At 35.2% G+C, this 19,988-nt stretch overlaps 1 protein-coding gene and 1 long non-coding RNA gene across 2 annotated transcripts; both read right to left on the bottom strand.

Moving 5' to 3' along the window:
* Positions 1-2,067: 2,067 nt before the first annotated feature.
* LOC116295939 (uncharacterized) lies at positions 2,068-10,329 on the bottom strand. The gene is made up of 10 exons (XM_031703896.2): positions 10,205-10,329; positions 7,373-7,444; positions 7,092-7,163; positions 6,206-6,277; positions 5,217-5,288; positions 4,679-4,750; positions 4,260-4,331; positions 4,100-4,162; positions 2,712-2,789; positions 2,068-2,143 (listed from the first exon to the last, which is right to left on the bottom strand). The coding sequence occupies exons 1-10, from the start codon at positions 10,327-10,329 to the stop codon at positions 2,068-2,070; spliced, it is 774 nt and encodes a 257-aa protein (XP_031559756.2).
* Positions 10,330-10,400: 71 nt separating this feature from the next.
* Positions 10,401-11,164, bottom strand: LOC116295951 (uncharacterized). The gene is made up of 3 exons (XR_004197068.2): positions 11,093-11,164; positions 10,953-11,024; positions 10,401-10,618 (listed from the first exon to the last, which is right to left on the bottom strand). It is a non-coding gene; the product is annotated as an uncharacterized LOC116295951 (long non-coding RNA).
* Positions 11,165-19,988: the final 8,824 nt, after the last annotated feature.

The following is a 19,988-nucleotide window of genomic DNA, read 5'->3' as shown; positions in this document are numbered from 1 at the left end:
GTTCTAATTCTGTACACGAATGGACTAAACCATTTCACGTTAAGGTTTTTGATCTTGGTTTGCAATAGGTACCTGTAAAAGATACATCATTTTCAGTGTATAGAAGGTTCTGAAGGGGTGGTCCTAATCCCATTTTCCCGCCCCCATTTTGAACAAATCCCGTAGTACCAGCGTATGTTTCCCCCTTAAAATCGCACGATATCAATTTTCAGTACCAATTAGCCCTTCGGCCAACGGTGCGAAGAAAGGGCAGTTTTGATAGACTCTTATTTCTCAATTGACACGGTTTTCTTTGTTATTCACAAGGCTTTATTTTTGTTATAACCCTCATTATAAATGCGAGGTCAATATATTGTTAATTATTAACACGGTTAGTAACTAGATATAGACTTCGCATTTATAATGAGCAACATTTGATAGAAAACCTTCTCAATTGAGAAATAAAATACTTAATTACCTAGAACGGAGGCAGTAAGCCTATACATCCCGAGGGCCGCAGGCCTGAGGGATGTATATGGCTTATTGCCTCCGACCGTTCTAGGTAATTAACTCTTACATATTAAAGACTCTTGGGGAATATGATATTTTACGCATTTTTATTGGCTATTATGAAACAATGGAAAATAAATAAATGCAAGATCTTGATACAAGTTATTTCACAATATATTATTACGAAACATGACTGGGCAAATCTTCGCTGTAAGAATGATCTCATATATCAACTTTTTTATGCTTCAGTATTTCATGCTTAAGTATTGACCATTCCTTAAGTCGCCATTAATCAGTCTGCTATTAATACATACAGCCTATTGAGCATGAAATTCCCAAAAAAAGCTCCATTAGCGATGTATTCTATTGGATTATCTGAAAGAAAACTATAAAAAAAACTTATTGAAAGTAAGGAAGTGGATATTTATTAGTGTCAAAAAAAAACTGTTCCAGCCAAAGTGGTTGTTGGTTATAAAGCTATTGTCAATCAGGGGAATTTGACATTCGAAGCCATATTCAGAACACCGGGTCTGGTTGAATCACTGTTAGCCCTTTGAAGTACATCGAACGGACACGAGAAAAAAAAACGTACTTGCATTACTTGCAAACATGCTTGCATTACAGTGCGTTTTCTAAGAATTTTGAAGAGTTTGATTTAGAAAAATATGTTTTCTCCAAGTATTAAAAAAAAAAAAAAAAAAAATCGCGAGTATACTTTTGTCATACTAAGATGCTGTATTAACAGACACAATATGAAAGAATTAGCTTTATCAGGCATGTTTGAAAGCCAAATAAGGCTGAAGCGACTCTATACCATAATAGTTTTTAAATTTCTTTCATATTAAAATTTTTGATTCCTTAGAGAATACAGGAACAATAGTCAAAATTAAAGAACAAAAGCAGTGTGAAAAGGATTATGGTCTAGAGACGGAGGTAAAACGTCATCTCGCTTCAGGCTTATTTACATCGGTTTTGACTAATTCGGATTCGGAGCATGCGCAGACCTTTTTCACTCGTGTCCGTCGAACGTGTCGCATGTTCTAAACCTGGAATTGGATAATTTGGGGGGAGGGGGATAATAAGGGCATTCTGTATGTCAGAACTCTATCTACTGGGCAGCAGTTCATGATAATGTCAATTGCCAGATGCATATATTGATTTTATATCAAATATAATAGGATATAAAGTAAATTATCGATATGATAATGATCATTAGCGATGTCACTTACAGTATTTGTAAACCGAATGCCCCATTAAACGTTCCACTCGTAATGCGCTTCAGTCGATTGTTATTCAGCAGGCTTGTTAAATAAAAACACAAAACTTGAGAAAGTGAAGCAAAAGTAACTCTCATCATGAAATAGCTATGGGTTTAGAGCGGATTTCTTTATGAACCCTTATGGTGACCGTGAAGGTGCCGTGTCCCAGCGTTCTGATTGGTTAAATCGTTTGCGCGTAGTGAATGGCCAAAGTTATGTCATCGAACAGTTCCGTACCTTGTGGTTGTACAGTAATACGAAATCTACTTTGCCAGCTAGTAGATCACGTGAAAAGTAATTTCTATTTTTCAAAAAATACTTACAGATGATATAAGTAGCCACATCTCATGAAAGAGTAATCTTGGATGTTTTCGATGTTGTTGTATGATGCCCAGCTGTATATAGTGGAATGCAAAATGCAAATTAAAATTAAAAGGAAAATAGGCGTTCGCACGATGGCTTCATTTTACTACCCCTACCAGAATGCTTCACGAAGTTTCTTTTTTTATTCAAATTTGCATTTCCTTCTGAAAAAAAGTGAGAAGGTAATTGAAGGCTTATTATATTAGCTGAACAAAAGAAAGTGTGGAAGCGGTTCTGGTAGTGTGGAAGTTAGTGATGCCATAATGGCCGAAAGTATCTGTACATAAAGATTTGTTTATGTGACAACTATGATATTAAACTGCGGCGTATCGATGGCATTGATATTCATTGGAAGAATAGTAAGTTAACGTTTACGATCTTTCCATTTTATAGGGTTTGCTGGTCAGTGGTTTTCTGTTGGTTTCTTTGCTTGTTTAATTTGCTGTTTACTTTTCAACCTACCTATGTTTACTTTTCAACCATTTGTTCTTTGTTTGTTTGTTTATTTATTTATTTATTTGTTTTAGATACCTTTACTTTCACGTCATAGAGAAACCTACTTTTTATGACAATACCGTTAAGATACCTTTCATTACTTACAGAGCATTTAGTCTTGGTAGTGCGTACAAGACTGCACGACTCAGCAACTTGGATGTGATACTGTTCTGATGAAGCATTCTAATGACATGCATGTCATTTATCAATTTAAAAAGATAAACATGATTTTTCATATATTTATATACAGCGATAAAAAGTAACTTATTTTGTCTTATTCATCTTCTGTTATATATCAGAGACATAAGTATTGCACAAACTCAAGTTAAAAGAGTATTTTCCACAAAATGTTGTGGCTAAGCAGTCGTATTTAAGCTTGTTTTACATTCTGCATCATATTTGATATCTTGCATCTTATTAGGTATATGTATGTATTAATGTATACAGTACTGAATAAATTAGATACTTGTATAAACGTATACTACAACGTTTCTAATTTATTATATCTAATTTATTATATATATATATATACACACTCGATTGCAGAAACGTTGTAGTATACATTGATACAAATATCTAATGTCTATATCTAGATGCATAATGCAAAATAACCATTTTCAACGCTTAAAACTAACTGATTTATAATCTGTACGATCTAATAGACAAGAAAAAAAATATTTTGACAGTCATTGAATGAAACAGACAATAAATATCATTAAATATACTGAATAAATTAGATATATGTATAAATGTATACTACAACCTTTCTGCAATCGAGTGAGTGTATATACATATATGTGTGTGTGTGTGTGTTTGTTTTAAGATGTTAATATGTATATATTTTATGTCAATTCATTTGCAAATATATTACAGTGGAATCCATGCTATGGCCACCCACTTTATATGGCCGGCCTGCCGGTTATTACGGAAAGTTTTGTAGGTCGTCCCGACCAAAATACCTATGCATTAGTTACCCAATGAATATATTATTATTTATATTATTTATATTATTATTATTATTATTATTATTATTATTATTATTATTATTATTATCATCATCATTATTATTATTTTTTTTATTATTATTATTATTATTATTATTATATTTTTCATGATGGGGCGTTGGTATTCTTTCTTTAAGTTCATTTTCTCTTGGTATCAATCATATCTGAAGGCTGGCCGGGGATCCATTGAGAAGAGATAATGTACGTGTATCCTGTAATTCCATTCTCTTACAAATGCAAATATTTGCCGTAAAGCAATAAATTGTAAGATTAACTTGAAAAGATTCGAACTTTCAACGAGTTTTTAGGTGCACGTGCATAATTGCTAAGCACGAAGGGAGCGTAAGAGTCACACGAGATCTCCCTTGAAATAGTAATTTATAATATTTCTTAATTAATTGGCTGAATAGTTAATCATTACTGATTCTGATCAACAAAGATACTGGGCTGCCTGTGCGTAAAATTACTCTATCAGTTTTGTGTACTTACAGGTATCTCACTTGTCCAAGATTTTTGATATCAACACTTGACAAATTATTCATACCTAAAAAACTACAAATAGTACAACATTCGCATGAATATCGATATTTTGATATTCGTTAAGTATGAGCGTCATTAATTTAGTAATTTTATTTCCGCATAAACTTACAGGGTTTCAAGGTTCCTGGTATTTTTAAAGATCCCATCAGGCAGACTTCGTAATTTGTTTCTAGCAAACCCACTGAAATAAAAAGAAACAACTAATGTAAAGGTACAGGGAAGTTGTTGTCGACCTTCCCCCTACCCCTCAGTGACTCCTTGAAAACCATCACGATTCTGGATGTCTTCAGTGACACACATAAAAATACAAATGACATGTCTCGTTCTAACGCCGAAGTCATAGGGTTAGTGAAAACTCTAAGGCAACACTACTTCGTATGATGCATGAGTACTGATATCATTATCCCTTCTGTTTAAATATTGGGCTGCCTAGTTAGATGACAATTGCTTGTGCCTCGCTCCATTAGTTAACGAAAATATCTAATCAAAATTAAACAAGTGATAAAGAAACGAAAGAAAAGAACTTACAGGATTTTCAGATTTTTCAATTGCTGTAAAAGATTTGCAGGCAATCCCTCCAAGAGATTATTCTCAAATGATCTGTGATCGTTATTTTTGAAAAATATGCACATAAATTAGTAGAATCATTTTCTTTTCCCTATTTTTACTGATAAGTTACAAAAATAAGATTTAATGAAAAAAAGACCTGGGCAAGTTGGCCTTGCAGTCCGTTGTGGGACTGTTGTAGGGGACATATTTCAAAGATGACGTATATTCCGTCAACTAAAACAGCCCCATAATGCACTGCAATACGAACTCGTCCCAGCTAATACTGAGAAACTGAGTAATAGGAAAGCCATAGAGTGTAACTTAATATCTGCTAATTGACTGGTATCATGTCAACACCTTGCCCGGTAAGGTTCTGTGTAGACAAAACGTACCTTTCATACTATTAAGACGGTTCCGTGTAAATGTTATGTACTGGTCAAGTTTTTCGTGCGGTACCGCGTGCAAACATAGGACGTTATTTTAAATATCAACTCCCAAAACACTATTGGATGCTTACAGGTAGCCCAGTTTGGTGTTGTTATGAAACAATGTTCCTGATAGATTCGTTAGTCTGTTGCCACCTAAATATCTACAATGAAAACACCATACAGAAAACAGTTTAAAAAAGCACTTGTTAATGACAAAATAAGGTAACTTACAGAAAACATTTAGTATAAGGTCATCCAGCCATTTTAATACAACAGCTTTAAGTTTTAGGTTAAAACAAATGGTTAGGTTAAATGGCAATTGCAATGGCAACAACAACGGCAATGGCAATGGCAACGGCAATGGCAATGGTAATGGCAACGGCAACGGCAACGGCAACGGCAACGGCAACGGCAACGGCAACGGCAACGGCAACGGCAACGGCAACGGCAACGGCAACGGCAACGGCAACGGCAACGGCAACGGCAACGGCAACGGCAACGGCAACGGCAACGGCAATGGCAATGGCAATGGCAATGGCAATGGCAATGGTAATGGCAATGGCAATGGCAATGGCAATGGCAACGGCAATGGCAATGGCAATGGTAATGGTAATGGTAATGGTAATGGTAATGGTAATGGTAATGGTAATGGTAATGGTAATGGTAATGGTAATGGTAATGGTAATGGTAATGGTAATGGTAATGGTAATGGCAACGGCAACGGCAATGGTAATGGCAATGGCAACGGCAACGGCAATGGCAATGGTAATGGTAATGGCAACGGCAACGGCAACGGCAACGGCAACGGCAACGGCAACGGCAACGGCAACGGCAACGGCAACGGCAATGGCAATGGCAATGGTAATGGCAACGGCAACGGCAACGGCAATGGTAATGGCAACGGCAACGGCAACGGCAACGGCAACGGCAACGGCAACGGCAACGGCAACGGCAACGGCAATGGTAATGGCAATGGCAAAGGCAACGGCAATGGTAATGGCAATGGCAATGGCAAAGGCCATGGAAAGAAACAGACACCGAAAATAGATTATTTAAATTCAAAGTTAGTAGTACATACAAATGATTCAAACTGGACATGTCTTTGAACGTATCAGGGTGGAGAACGGAGATCTGGTTGTAGCCAAGTCCTCTGTAGAAAAAGTGGTTAATATGCGAAACAACGGATATTCGCCTAATAAATAAGATGGAGTATCTTTCAAACAATGTTATAGAATGTAAGTTATTACGTGACGGAGGATCAACCAACCAACCAACCAACCAACCAACCACCCACCCACTCAGTCAAATAAAAATAAGTACGCTCACAACTAACAGCACACGACAAGGAATTACTTGGAAGTCAAGCGTATATTTGGAAAACGCTCTCATACATTTTTTCATACTGCAATATGTTGGGTGCCTTGATGAATACTATCGACTGGTGTAAGTGGCTTTGAAAGTTTAGGTCTAGTTTTCGAGAAAATAAGCGGTAAACGGTTTCTATGATGTCATCATTACGTCATAATGAAAAGGTCGCTTTAAACTAATTTCTCATTTTTGAAACCTTTAATCTTTTCCTGACATTGTGTGATATGTGATTGAAGATCGAGTTATTTTAGACGAAGTTGTAGCCGTTTCAATGCGGCTAGGTGTGCCAGACCAAAGCTACCCAGAGCCTCGTTAAGCTCTCTTTGCGTTGTCCTCATCCAACATTTTGTTTCACTCATCAAGAACGGGGCGAGTAGAGACGCATGAGATTGACTCGTTTTGGAAAAAAATCCGCAATATGATAGACTAATCGTTTTTCTTCAAGATACGGGTCCAAAATCTGTTGCGCGACGAATAGATGTTGTGATACGAGAAATTACTTTGCAGCTTAGAAGGGGCAATGTTGCATGTCGGGAATACATTTGCTCAAACAGAATGGAATAATAAATACAGTTAACACAGATATATGTTCATACAGTGTTGTAAGCATCGTCGTGTTGCGAAAAATCTTATCAGGCAGTTCAGTTAACTTGTTTGTCTCTAATAATCTGAAAAGAAAATAAAGTTAGAGGTAGTACAAGTCATAAAGTTCTATGTTGTTATCAAAGCTTCCCGCCGGTAAAGACATCAGTTGGTTTTGGTCCAAAGAACTGATACAAGAGTCAAATAGTATCTTTCCAAAGTACACATCCAGTCTTTTCGTTGAATTCATTCATATTTTTTAAACAAAAAATTGTTCTATAAACTAAGAACCTACAAAATTGATAGTAGTTTGTTGTTATCGAGAAGTCCAGGGGGTAACGATTTCAGTTCATTTTTGCTCAGATATCTAAAACAAAAGCAAGTATAATAATCAGAAACTTGATATAATATAGGTAATTTTGAAATTTCGTATACATAATGTATACATAATTGAACGTAAAAAAATTCGAGAGAGAACGAACTGGGAGCGGCCGACCAATAGTTTGCTACTTCTTATTGTATTTTTAAAATTCCAGTTCCTTCTCTCTCCATTTTTTAACGTTAGTTAATAGAGGGGAATGGTTAGGAAACCTATTGTTATTAGGTCTTTGTTCGCTTTTGATGTTGAACCGGTCTTGACAGTGCACAATGTTTGATTTATTCGAAATTGCAAAATAAGTAAACATAAACTTTGTCTATGGGATTGTTGTAAGGAATATTCAAATATCTGAAACTACTGAAAGTACTTCAAAACACAGAATGTGTGAATATTGTGTTCGTGGCATGTCTTTCTACAGGATCTGATAAAACGTTTTAAAACTCACTAAGGGAAAATGAACTAGTTCATTTTGTCTTGATTTGGTTTTATGAATTCTTGACCGAAACATCCATCCCTCGAAGACACTGAAATATATTCTAGCGATTATCTCTTTGAATTTTTTATCTCTACCTAACACTTTCACCGCCCTCTTGGCCGTACTTTTTTCAGAATATCATATGACATGAAATACTTATAAATATCTTAGCTGTAGGTTGTTACGAAATATTCCAACAGGCAAGGTCGTCAGTGAATTGTAAGTTAAATGCCTGAAAAGGAAGATAGATTCGAGTCATATAACAATAATAATATGGAATTAATAACAGTCCCAAATCAAGACAAATCGTCTTATAGTTTTTGGTCTACTTGTATTCTGGTGATCAGCATGTGACTTCATTGCTGCCATTTTGGTTGATTTTGAACAAAAATGGTCTTGGTACTGTCGTCTTTTATCTCATGCCAACCATTATGGCGACCACGCCTTTTGAAAATATTCTTTTATTTTCATGGGAAGGAATGTAAGACAGAAAAGACTTATCTCATTGCAAAAATACCTATCTTGTTATCGCACGAGATAAGTTTTTAACTCTTTGCAGTTTACTGCTGATTTTCTTTTAGATGTATCTTTTATAGTTTTTAGCTATTTTTGTTCTATGGATTTGAGATTTGAGTTATGAGTTTTGATGAAGCCCTTTGTTCCCCTTTCACTCAATAAGAAATTATTGAATAAGTTAACAGGTAACAGGTTTCTTCACAAATAAAAAGGTTTGACCTTCCAAATGCATAAAAGTTCCCATGTTTACTGATAACCCTCGCCTTTGAAGCTCTAGCAGCCCTTCACTCATAAAAATATACCTTCCCGAGATCTAGTCACTCGACTTTAATAAGAAGTTTGTCTATTATTTGAGCCAAAATTTCTCGTAATCAGAAAGTAGGGGTCATTTTTTCAAACTTTAAGACGCATTTAACCTGAATGGAAAAGTGGAACGTAAGGAAAGAATAGAACAAACACTATAGAGGCTTTGCACTATCACGTGATGACAGCCATGACATGCGCAGTAGGCAGGAACAATTGAAACTGGTCTAAACTGATATACATGAGAAAGAATTGAGTTTCCCAGGGGGTATGAGTCTCTATTGTTATGGCTACTTTCATGGCTGCCATCAAGTGACGATGCAAAGTCTATATGTCAGCTGAGTTTTCCTTTATAACGAACGCAAGGTCAACCAATCAGAATTTAGGATTCGATATTGCTTTTTGTGATAGAAACCACAAAGTACGACTGAATTTTTCATTCTTTTAAATTGATCGTGAACGCTAGTCCAACTCATGCTGGAATTCCATAACTTTCAATCGACAAAAGAAATCTAAATTAATGTCTCTGATAGGGAAAATGCTAACCAAAATTAGTCTTATCCAACTATAGTGGTCTATTCTCGATGCTGCGCTCTGATTGGATGAGCTACTACTAGGCTATAAGTTATACTAGTCGTTGCAATATGCAAATGGAATACTGCGAGTGCCATACAATGATGTGAAGGGATGTATACCAATGTTAATAAGATATAAGTAGTTACGTACAACAAAATTTGCAAACCGGCTAGATACAAGTAGCAAGGACGCCATGTAATGTAAACAAAATTAAATTTATTATTAAAGACGTGAATTTTGTGTTTCGTCATAGTTGGAGTTACCCAATTGCCAGTTAAATCTACTAATTTTTCAGCCGAATGTCAGTTATCCGTAATAGTTTAAAGAGAGCTGGCCATACTATTGATGGTTATCACGGCCGCCATGTTGGAGGAATTTAACAAGAAAGATTCGTCATCACTCTCTTTTGTTATATAATTTGCAAAACCGTATAGATACAAGTAGCAAGAACAAACGTGTTGTAGGGCATTACTTATGTTTGTATATGAATATGTTCCTGTAGATGTTATTGAGATATTAAGGTGCAAGTCCATGATAATAGTGGGAAAACAACACAGTGTCTATAGTGTATAAGGAATTAAAGCGACTATAATTGTATACAAAAAGTAAATGGTACACAACTCTTTTTGTAAATACATGCAAATCAACAATTAGAGAAGAATACAAGAGAGGTTATAAATATCATAACGTAATAAAAATAGGTGTCATGGAGGTCAAGTGGCTGGTGTCTTTATAAAAATCAATGTACAATATTATGCAATTCAGTGCAACGCATAAATACATTAATTACTATAGCATATGGAACAATAACTTTACAAAACAATTATTGCTGTTAAATAGATGCATATTCGATCTCCTTCGGCAAGGATGTGATCTACAGTGGCGGCAGTAGTTCTGTGTTCTGAGCGCATAATGCTGAAAGACTCATAACACAACATTGTCTTCCTCGTGAACTGTCACTAAATCCTTCGTGACCTCGATGAATGCTTCCAGCAATAAACATTTTTGAATTAGACTATTATTACAGTGGGAAAATTGTATTTCAGCTTAACTCGCACTTTATTGATCTTGCACTTTGCTGGTCTCGCACTTTGTTGATCTCGCATAGACAGCATACTACTCTTATTCGAGTTATCTCTGGCTTGTATGTTAAAATTGTTCAGTGACTACTGCACACCCCTACCTTAGTAGTCTAGTAAAACATCATTGATCAAACTTACAGCTTAATGAGTTTTCGATTGTGATCAAAGATTCCAGGAGGTAGGAAAGTCAGTTGTATATCCGATAGGTGTCTAAATGCGAAAAGAGACAGATGGGAAATAATTATCAGTACGGACAGTCGGACAGCATAGTGTGACATTCAATATTATGATCTTTGGTCGTGATTTCATGGTTAGTGGAGAGACTTGAGTCAGTTTTACTTTTACTACTAAATTTTAATCCCTGAATGTCCTCTGGATAAAACATTTTACTGTCTCCAAATTGTATCGCCATAACGTTTTTCAATGCCTTTTTACCAAGACTATGAATGAATGAATGAAGGAAGGAAGGAATGCGGAACGAGCGAACGAACGAAATGACGGACGGACGGACGAATCATCGATCGATACTTGTTTTAAAGCTTACAATGTGTACAGTTGTTTGTTGTTGTCGAAGAGTCCAGCAGGAAGTGACTTCAGTTGATTGTTCCTCAAGGATCTAAAGCAGAGAATAGTAAAGATGACAACGAGTACAACGACAACGACGAAGAGCCGAAAAAAACTCACAAAGATTGAATCTTTGTATTGTTATCAAAGATACCAACAGGAAGTGACGTCAGTTTGTTATACTGTAGATACCTGAAAGAATGAATGTATGAAAGAATGAAAAAGTTAATGAATGAATCAATGGCGAATCGAATGAAATAAGAATCGAATGTCTTTACAATTAACGCAAAAGGCTGAATAACATTTAACCCTTTCTTTTTAAGACGCCTAACAACATTTTTACTGGTATGACATGAGTTTTCGGTTGTGGTCAAAGATTCCAGGATGTAACATCATCAGTTGGTTATTCAATAGATATCTAAATGCGAAAAGAGTCAGATGGATAATAGATAAATAAATACACTGTCTGACTGACTCTTGGCAAACGTTAATAATGGCAATAATAATAATAATAATAACAATAATGATAATTAAAATAATAATAATAATAATAATGATAATAATAATAATTGTTGCTCAAAGATCTACTGAAAGCACAGAATAATAAAAATGATAGTGACAACGAAAAAATAGCCGAAAACACTCACAAATATTGAAGCTGTGTATTGTTATCAAAGATACCAACAGGAAGTGACGTCAATTTGTTATACTGTAGATACCTGGAGGAAGGAATGTATGAAAGAATGAAGAAGTTAATGAATGAATCAATGGCGAATCGAAAGAATTAAGAATCGAATGTCTTTACAATTAACGCAAAATGTTGAATAACATTTAACCCTTCCTCTTTAAGAAGCCTAACAACATTTTTACTTTTATGACATTAAACTTAAAGCAGATAGAGTTTTTGGTTGTGGTCAAAGATTCCATGAGATAATATCATCAGTTATTCGATAGATATCTAAATGCGAAAAGAGTCAGATGGATAATAGATAAATAATTACACTCACTGACTGACTCTTGGCAAGGATTAACAATATTAATAAAAATAATAATAATAGTAATAATAATAACAATAATGATAATAATAAATAATAATAATAAAAACGATTAATAAAGGAGTGACGACTTTTAAAGTTTTGCACTTTGACGTCACGCTATTGAAAATTTTACTTTTTTCGTTTTATCAGAAAAAAAAAGTTTACAGTAAAATTGTTCATATAAATATTAATACAATTGTAAAGTTGTATTTTTATATCTATATGATCATATTAACTCCTTTTTTCGATTTAAACACATTTCTCTACAGCGTAACGTCAATAGGGCGGCTCCTTTTGGCAATAATTATGTTGACATTGACATGAATTGACATTATGATAAGAAACAATAAAATGAGAGGCACTTCAAAGAAAAGAAGACTATGAATGAAGGAAGGAAGGAACGCGGAACGAACGAACGAACGAAATGACGGACGGCAGACGTATCATTGATCGATAATTTTTTGAAGCTCACAATTTTAACAGTTGTTTGTTGTTGTCGAAGATTCCAGCGGGAAGGGACTTCAGTTGATTGTTGTTCAAAGATCTAAAGCAGAGAATAGTAAAAATGACAACGAGTACAACGACAACGACGAAGAGCCTAAAAAACTCACAAAGATTGAAGCTGTGTATTGTTATCAAAGATACCAATAGGAAGTGACGTCAGTTTGTTATACTGTAGATACCTGAAAGAATGAATGTATGAAAGAATGAAGAAGTTAATGAATGAATCAATGGCGAATCGAATGAATTAAGAATCGAATGTCTTTACAATTAACGCATAAGATTGAATAACATTTAACCCTTTCTTTTTAAGACGCCTAACAACATTTTTACTGGTATGACATGAGTTTTCGGTTGTGGTCAAAGATTCCAAGAGGTAAAATCATCAGTTGGTTATTTGATAAATATCTAAATGCGAAAAGAGTCAGATGGACAATAGATATAAATAATTACATAATATATAAATAATTATATAAATAATTATCAGAAGATCAGGACGGTGGGCATCTCCAGTTATAAGCGAGGGACTGGTATAGCCTTCAATGTCAGCATATAATGAAGATTTGTCGAGTTTAGGTAGCAGTGATGCAGCGAGGAAATTTAAGATGGAAACGTGCCTCCAAGTGAAACGTGATAGATAGTATTGGCATCCAGCAACAACATGACAAAGAGATTCTGAAGAACTGCAATAGGAGCACTCAGAACTAGCTGACAAACCCCATTTTGCTAGATTCGTGCATGTAGGTAGTGAGTTGTTGATATATTGAATGGCAAAGTTAAAAATGTTCTTAGGTAGATTAGCGTGAGCGGTAGACCAGATTGAATGAAGTGATGACAGGGAGTATTTCATAATGTTTGTGAAAAATGATCCTTGTGATAGCAGATGATGTGTTAGTTTTTCCTCTTGTGCAGATCTAAAGTTCTTGAGTACTTCTTTAGTTGATTGAAAAACATCATATTGAATCATTGAGCTGTTACTGGACGACGTCCAAAGATATTTTATGTCGCTGCTTTTAGATGATTTTAAGGCTTTTCTTGTAACGGTTTGGCATTGAATGAACTTGACTGAAGGTGGGATGATATTTAGACCAAATTTATTTCGTGGTAGATAAGTGTTACTTAGGGTTCCAGATATGGGGATTTCTAGCCATCTGCGAAGATATTGATTTACTTAGGCTTAATCATGTCTAAAGATAAAATATTTTCAACGCTTACAGATTTAACAGTTCTTTGTTGTTGTCAAAGATTCCGCCAGGAAGTGACTTCAGTTGATTGTTGTTTAAAAATCTAAAACAAAGAACAATAATAATAGGATTTAATCGTCAATTTGTCAATAATGATGATGATGATGATGATGATGATGTATGATGATGATGTCAATTGAAAAACCTCAAAAGGGCAGCGTCTTTTCCCCCTAATAATTAAGTTGACATTGACATGAATTGTCTACAAATATCAGCAAAAAAACTCACAAAGATTGAATCTGTGTATCGTGATCAATTTCATTTATTATTTTTTACGAGTAAGCATATTACGAGGTTCTTTATCTGCTCTGTGTGAGTCTGTAAATAACACTTACAGGCGACCCAGTGAACGATTATTTAAGTTTTTCACTTTGACGTCAGTTTACAGTAAAAATTTTCATATGGATATTATTCGCTATTATTGGTATTAAAGGTAATTCCTAATTTGGCAAAATCAAGAACCCACATTTGTGGCAGCCTTTTGAGGTGATTAAAGATTCCAGTAGGAAGAGTCATCAGTTGGCTGTGATTTAAATATCTGAAATTGAATAAAGTTATCGCGATAAAAATCTTAACTTGGTGATAAGAAACAATAAATAGACTGAAGAAGAGAAGACTATAATTAAATAAATGAATGAAGGAACGCGGAACGAACGTAAAAAAAACGAAATGACGGACGGACGGACGGACGGACGGACAGACGGACAGACGGACGGACGGACGGACGGACGGACGGACGGACGGACGAATCATTGATCGATACTTTTTTTAAAGCTTACAATGTGTACAGTTGTTTGTTGTTGTCGAAGAGTCCAGCAGGAAGTGACTTCAGTTGATTGTTGTTCAAAGATCTAAAGCAGAGAATAGTAAAAATGACAACGAGTACAACGACAACGACGAAGAGCCTAAAAAACTCACAAAGATTGAAGCTGTGTATTGTTATCAAAGATACCAACAGGAAGTGACGTCAGTTTGTTATCATGTAGATACCTGAAGCAGATGAAAACAGCAAACCAGTCAAGAGCTAGTCAAGTAATTTTGAATATAATAAACGATACCATCAAATGCAAATGTTTAAACAAGTTCAAATTTGCTACAGTCAAATTCAAGAACTTACAGTACTACGAGCCGTTTGAGGTGATTAAAGATTCCAGGAGAAAGAGACATTAGTTGGTTGTGATTTAAGTATCTAAAATGGAATAAAGATATCGCGGTGAAAAGCTTAACAAAGAGCCAATAAGAAGAAGTAAAGTAAGGACAGAGAGAATGCAATTACTAATGTTTTTTATTGCTTGGCGATGATCGAGACAACAGTCTCGACATGGAAATCAAGCAATACACTGACATCAATCAGAGTATGTAAAGGTAGTGAAAAATAATTATATGTGATTGACGATATAGTTTCAGTATTGCCCGATTGTAAAAACTTTTTTTATTATTGATATTTTGCCCTTTTAAGCCTTAGCACATTCTTAACATCCAGCTTTTCTTAGAGGATTTGCATTGGAACCTACAATTGCGCCCGCTTTCAAAGAGAGATACACTGACTTGACTCACAGGTAATTTGTTCTATTATCAAATGTCCCATTAGGAACCATGGCCAATTGCTTTCCTGCGCAATTTGTGACGTAATATGGGTAGCAGGAACATGGTGATGGACAACCGCCTGGAATAATAATAAGTTAAAAAAGTAACCAATCAAATTTAAGGAAGTTTGCCCTAATTTTGGGGTGCTTTTTACCTTTTGACCTCCTTCAGTACGAACCGTTGGTGAGTGCGCAAACACCAAACATTCAACTGAGTAGATAGCAAATTCTGATTGGTTAATCCAACTTCAACTGTGCGTAAGTAATGGTTTGAGAATGCTCAGTGAATGTAGCTCGTGTTAGACTGCAACAAGATCCTGTTCGCAGGGTAGACCGGGTTACCTGGTTGTGACAGTTTTCTGTCATAAGTAAACGTGGCAAATTTAAAGCCTAGTTCGCGTTTGGACATGAATAACGGTGAATAACGCATTCATCATAATGATGCCTTATAAAATTTACGCGTTCAAACCGAAATGCTTACAACTATTATTGATTAAAACATGGACTACATATTTTTCTCTCTCCTGATAACAATATGAAATATTATGATAGCGTCGTTAACCAACAACCCAGCTTTACCTTCAGCTTTCGCCGTGGTTACGGTAAGGCCTAGGATAAGCAACAAACCGTAACGATAGGCCAGACCCATTGTTCTTGTCTTCACCTGTCACATGAGAGAAATTCGATAGAATCAAAGGCTCATCTTCATAGATACTTTTATATTGTTTTGTAAGATCAGATTCAATTCTATCCCAACACAACGTAATATCACGATTAACACACTGTTAAAGCAAATAATTGAACTGAGGCTGAAAAATCTTGGAGAAACAATAGACTTTTCGCGAAGCCACTTAAGTATGGTGGCCCATGATACAATGGTTCCATTTCGAGGTTGGATTTGATAAATACAGTACAGCTACCTCGACTTGGAACCATTGTTGCGTTTGTTGGTGATTTAAGTGAAATAGGAAAAGGTCTAGTACAAACATGTTTAAAGCAAAGCAAAAAATAAAAATACAACAAAAACAAACATACACAGGGGTGTAGCCTCCATCCTTCCATCCATCCATCTATTAAATAATTCATCCATGCATTCATTGTTGTTCATCCGTACATTCATTAGTTCGCTCGTTGGTTGATTAATTTCTTTTCTTTTCTTTTTCTTTTTCTTTTTCTTTTTTTTTTTTCTCCCTCTGCTATCTTCATCTGGTTTACCATATCCATCACATTGCCCCAATTTGTTTACATGTTTTGAATGTGACAGACATATAGAATCGGCCAACAAAGGCGAATACTGAAACACGAAAAACGGAGGTCTAGCTTAACACAACCAAAAATGTCCCTACAGAATACAATGGGAAAAAAGCAAGAGCCCGAGAATACAACACAAACACAAAGTTAAGAATAATACATAACCGCAAAAGAACTCCGTTAAATCGAAATGACCCGTAGAAAGGACTACTAACAAGAACATTTTGCACAGACGACACAAGAAAACCAGCTTGAAAAAGACGGCCTACAAGGACCACCAAAACGTCGGAAAACTTAATCGAAGAATCGCTGTGAGCATGTCTAGAACCCACAACGAACACTAAATGGGATATTGAGTAATATTTAACGTAATCTTCAATTCAGGTTTTATAGGATAATGAATGAATACTTACGAGGATTTGATCTGAAAAATAATCCTTTTTAGAGAAAAAGTTAGATCTAGTCTTCGAAAACTTTCCCCAAAACACCCATATCATGAAAAACTAGGGGCTTTGGCTGCTCTCATCAAGCATCTGTTAGCATATATAACAGTAACAAAATCATAACCAAGATATGCAATTAAAACAGAACTAAACCAAAATAGCCAAAGACTTTTTCATTAAAAAGTCCATTTTCAGCTGTAACAGAAACGCGACTGTTCATTTTGATTGTACGCACGCCAATTTCTAGAACGCCGTTAGTCTTGGGAGGTCTTATATAATGAAAAATATATCGTGAAAAAGAGACAGATAATAGATAGCTTTTTTTGACCGCAGCATATTGAATTGTTTGGTATTTCAAGCCTGGGCCTTTTTATTTACCGACAATGAATAGGTGTTCACTATAATTAAGAGGTAAACGTCGTATTATAAGAAATTAAATAACAAATAGGGATAAGACAAAACGGATGTAATTTATTCGTTGTTTTGAAGGTAGACTGACATTTTTGAGATTACGTTGATGGTATATTCCAGAATCGGTTATAATATCCTCAGCAATCTAGGGGGCTTTACTATCAAAATAGATTTTTCTTTGAATAATTCCTTTTCGTTATTTTGTTGTATAGTCATTTTTATATCACAACGTTCTTGCAATTAGGTTGATTCGGTTTGGTATTTGTTCCCAAAATAGGTAACGCTATCTAAAGAGGCAAGCCAACTTATAGCCACTAATAATAGAGAGTTATGGCAGTAATACTGTTACATCTTTTCAGAATTCATTTGAGTGACAAAATCAAATATGTAACTCGTCAAGTTTAACATCGAGCTGGAGCTTTTGTTTCCCGGACACTGAGGGAAATTCGCGGAAGGTCGATTTATTTCAATCGAATTCAAGTAATTAGTTTGGCCGTGCTCGCAGGATGTTCTCTACTCATTAAATTCTATGGCATATGTTACTGTTAAAGTGATGATAATGATAAGAAACGAACTGGGAATCTGGCTTTAATAACAATGGCCTTTTACTTCACATCTGCTTGCCTGGTTTTTAGTGCAAAACATAATGAATATTTTTGGTGGCACGGTAAAGTTTCTAACTAAAACTAGTCATATTCTGAAATTATCAGTCACAAATGTTGTAAACATAATTAATATTTGAAAGTGCCTAGCACTATCCTACAGGATGCCTTTGTGATTTGAAACCTCTTATAAAAATGAATAAGAATGGCATTTACTTTTCTGTGATATCTCTTTTCGTTTTTGAGATAATCAATATAGAAATTACAAAATGGTGACGTCATCACAGGATCCGCAGTGAAAAGTAAAATCATTAAATAGCGAATATCTCTTACCCTGGTTCCAGAGACGATTAGTTGCTGCATAACGAGAGAGGGAGAGGTGGTGGTGGGGGAGGGAGGGAGGAGGGAGGGAGGGAGGAAGGGGAGGGATGGGAGAAAGCGCGCTTTCTCTCTCCCTCTTCTCTCCTTCTCTTTCTTCGCCCTTCTCCCCGCCACTAAATCACTAAGCGCCTCTGGAACGAGGGTAAATATATCTGTGAGAATTAATAGCGCAAAATGTATGAAACGTATGTTGGTTATAGTGCATTGTAAAAAAGTCAGCTTGTCCATGTTTGATGGTGTTTCTTTCTCTGTTCTTTCTTTCTTTCCTTTCTTTCTTTTCGTTTAGCATTATTCCTTATCAATGATTAAGAGGAATTTTTTTTCCAATAATGAGCAATAATGGCAAAAATCGCTAAAAACTAGATGACTTTCGTATGAGTTTTGCAATCCCAATTTTCATTTTGGGTTAACACTCAAAACCTTTTTTAAAACAGCTAAAAACTGATGTACTATGATAAAATGCCTGTTTGAAGCGGTATTTTCAACTGTATAAAGATGTTTTGTTGCATTTGCGTTATCATGTTGCTTTGTCAGGCTTTTTTATAGAAAATATTCGGGAAATAAGCAAATGAAGGCCCTAAGCCTCATTCTCGAATAAAAATTTTGCTTTGGGTTAAAACGCTTTGATTCCACTTTCATCGATCATCTTCACTTCCAAACAAGTCAAACTTTCTAAATAACAAGATTTTAGCCTGGTACAACAGTGTTTCTTCAAGAAAATAGTTCACTGCTTGAATACGAAAAGAATTCTCTCTTAATATCATAACTTAACAATGAGAAAAGAAACGAAAATAAAACCGGAAAATAATTCATTTACAATATCAGCTTGGAGGCTTGTAATTTATTTTTGATCTAAATGACTATTTTTTTTTGTGGAGAATTTTTTGTATTCATTTATTTTATATCCTTGTTAACATATTTCTGAGGCCATTTGCAGGACATAATCACGTGACTGTTACAGTTATTTGAATAACATTTACTGGATTCACTAATGTTATATCCAAAACGTTTTCAAAAATACTTTTTTCCCCTCATAAAATATTTTAAATTTCAAGTTACGAAGCAATCCCAAGTTTATTTGCCATCCAGCAGAGCCTTCCCCAAGGTCTTTATCAAAGTGATATATCAGCATGTACATCTGTGAGTTATCCATGCCCTGGCATAGATCCGTAGTACAGACCTTGTTCGTTTTTTTTAAGCACCTTTTAACATCTTTTGAAATTTACAATTTTTAGAATCCCAGATCTCTTACGCATACGAGTAAGGTACTTCTATGTTGGCTTATTGGTCGATAAAGATCTCATAATAAAGAATATAGTCTTCATAAAACAGGATTTAAAACTGTACTGAACAGTATCCTATATCCAGAACTCAAGGTATACAGTGAATACGTGCTAAAAAACGGTTTTGTTTTGCTTCAAAATACAAATGCAAGTAAATATAATCCCATCTTTAGTTATGCAATGTGAAATTGTATATTGATGGTTTTCACGGCGGCCATGTTGGAGGAACTTAACAAAAGAATTGTCAAATAATTTCTTACGGAATTGTTCATTCTTT

This window comes from Actinia tenebrosa, unplaced genomic scaffold, assembly GCF_029948245.1.
Source record: "Actinia tenebrosa isolate PJP-AT-01 unplaced genomic scaffold, QUT_ActTen_1.0 PGA_scaffold11__36_contigs__length_13525064, whole genome shotgun sequence".
Lineage (NCBI taxonomy): Eukaryota > Metazoa > Cnidaria > Anthozoa > Actiniaria > Actiniidae > Actinia > Actinia tenebrosa.
Note: the sequence above shows the minus strand (reverse complement) of the source record. Positions and strands in the feature narration are given on the sequence as shown.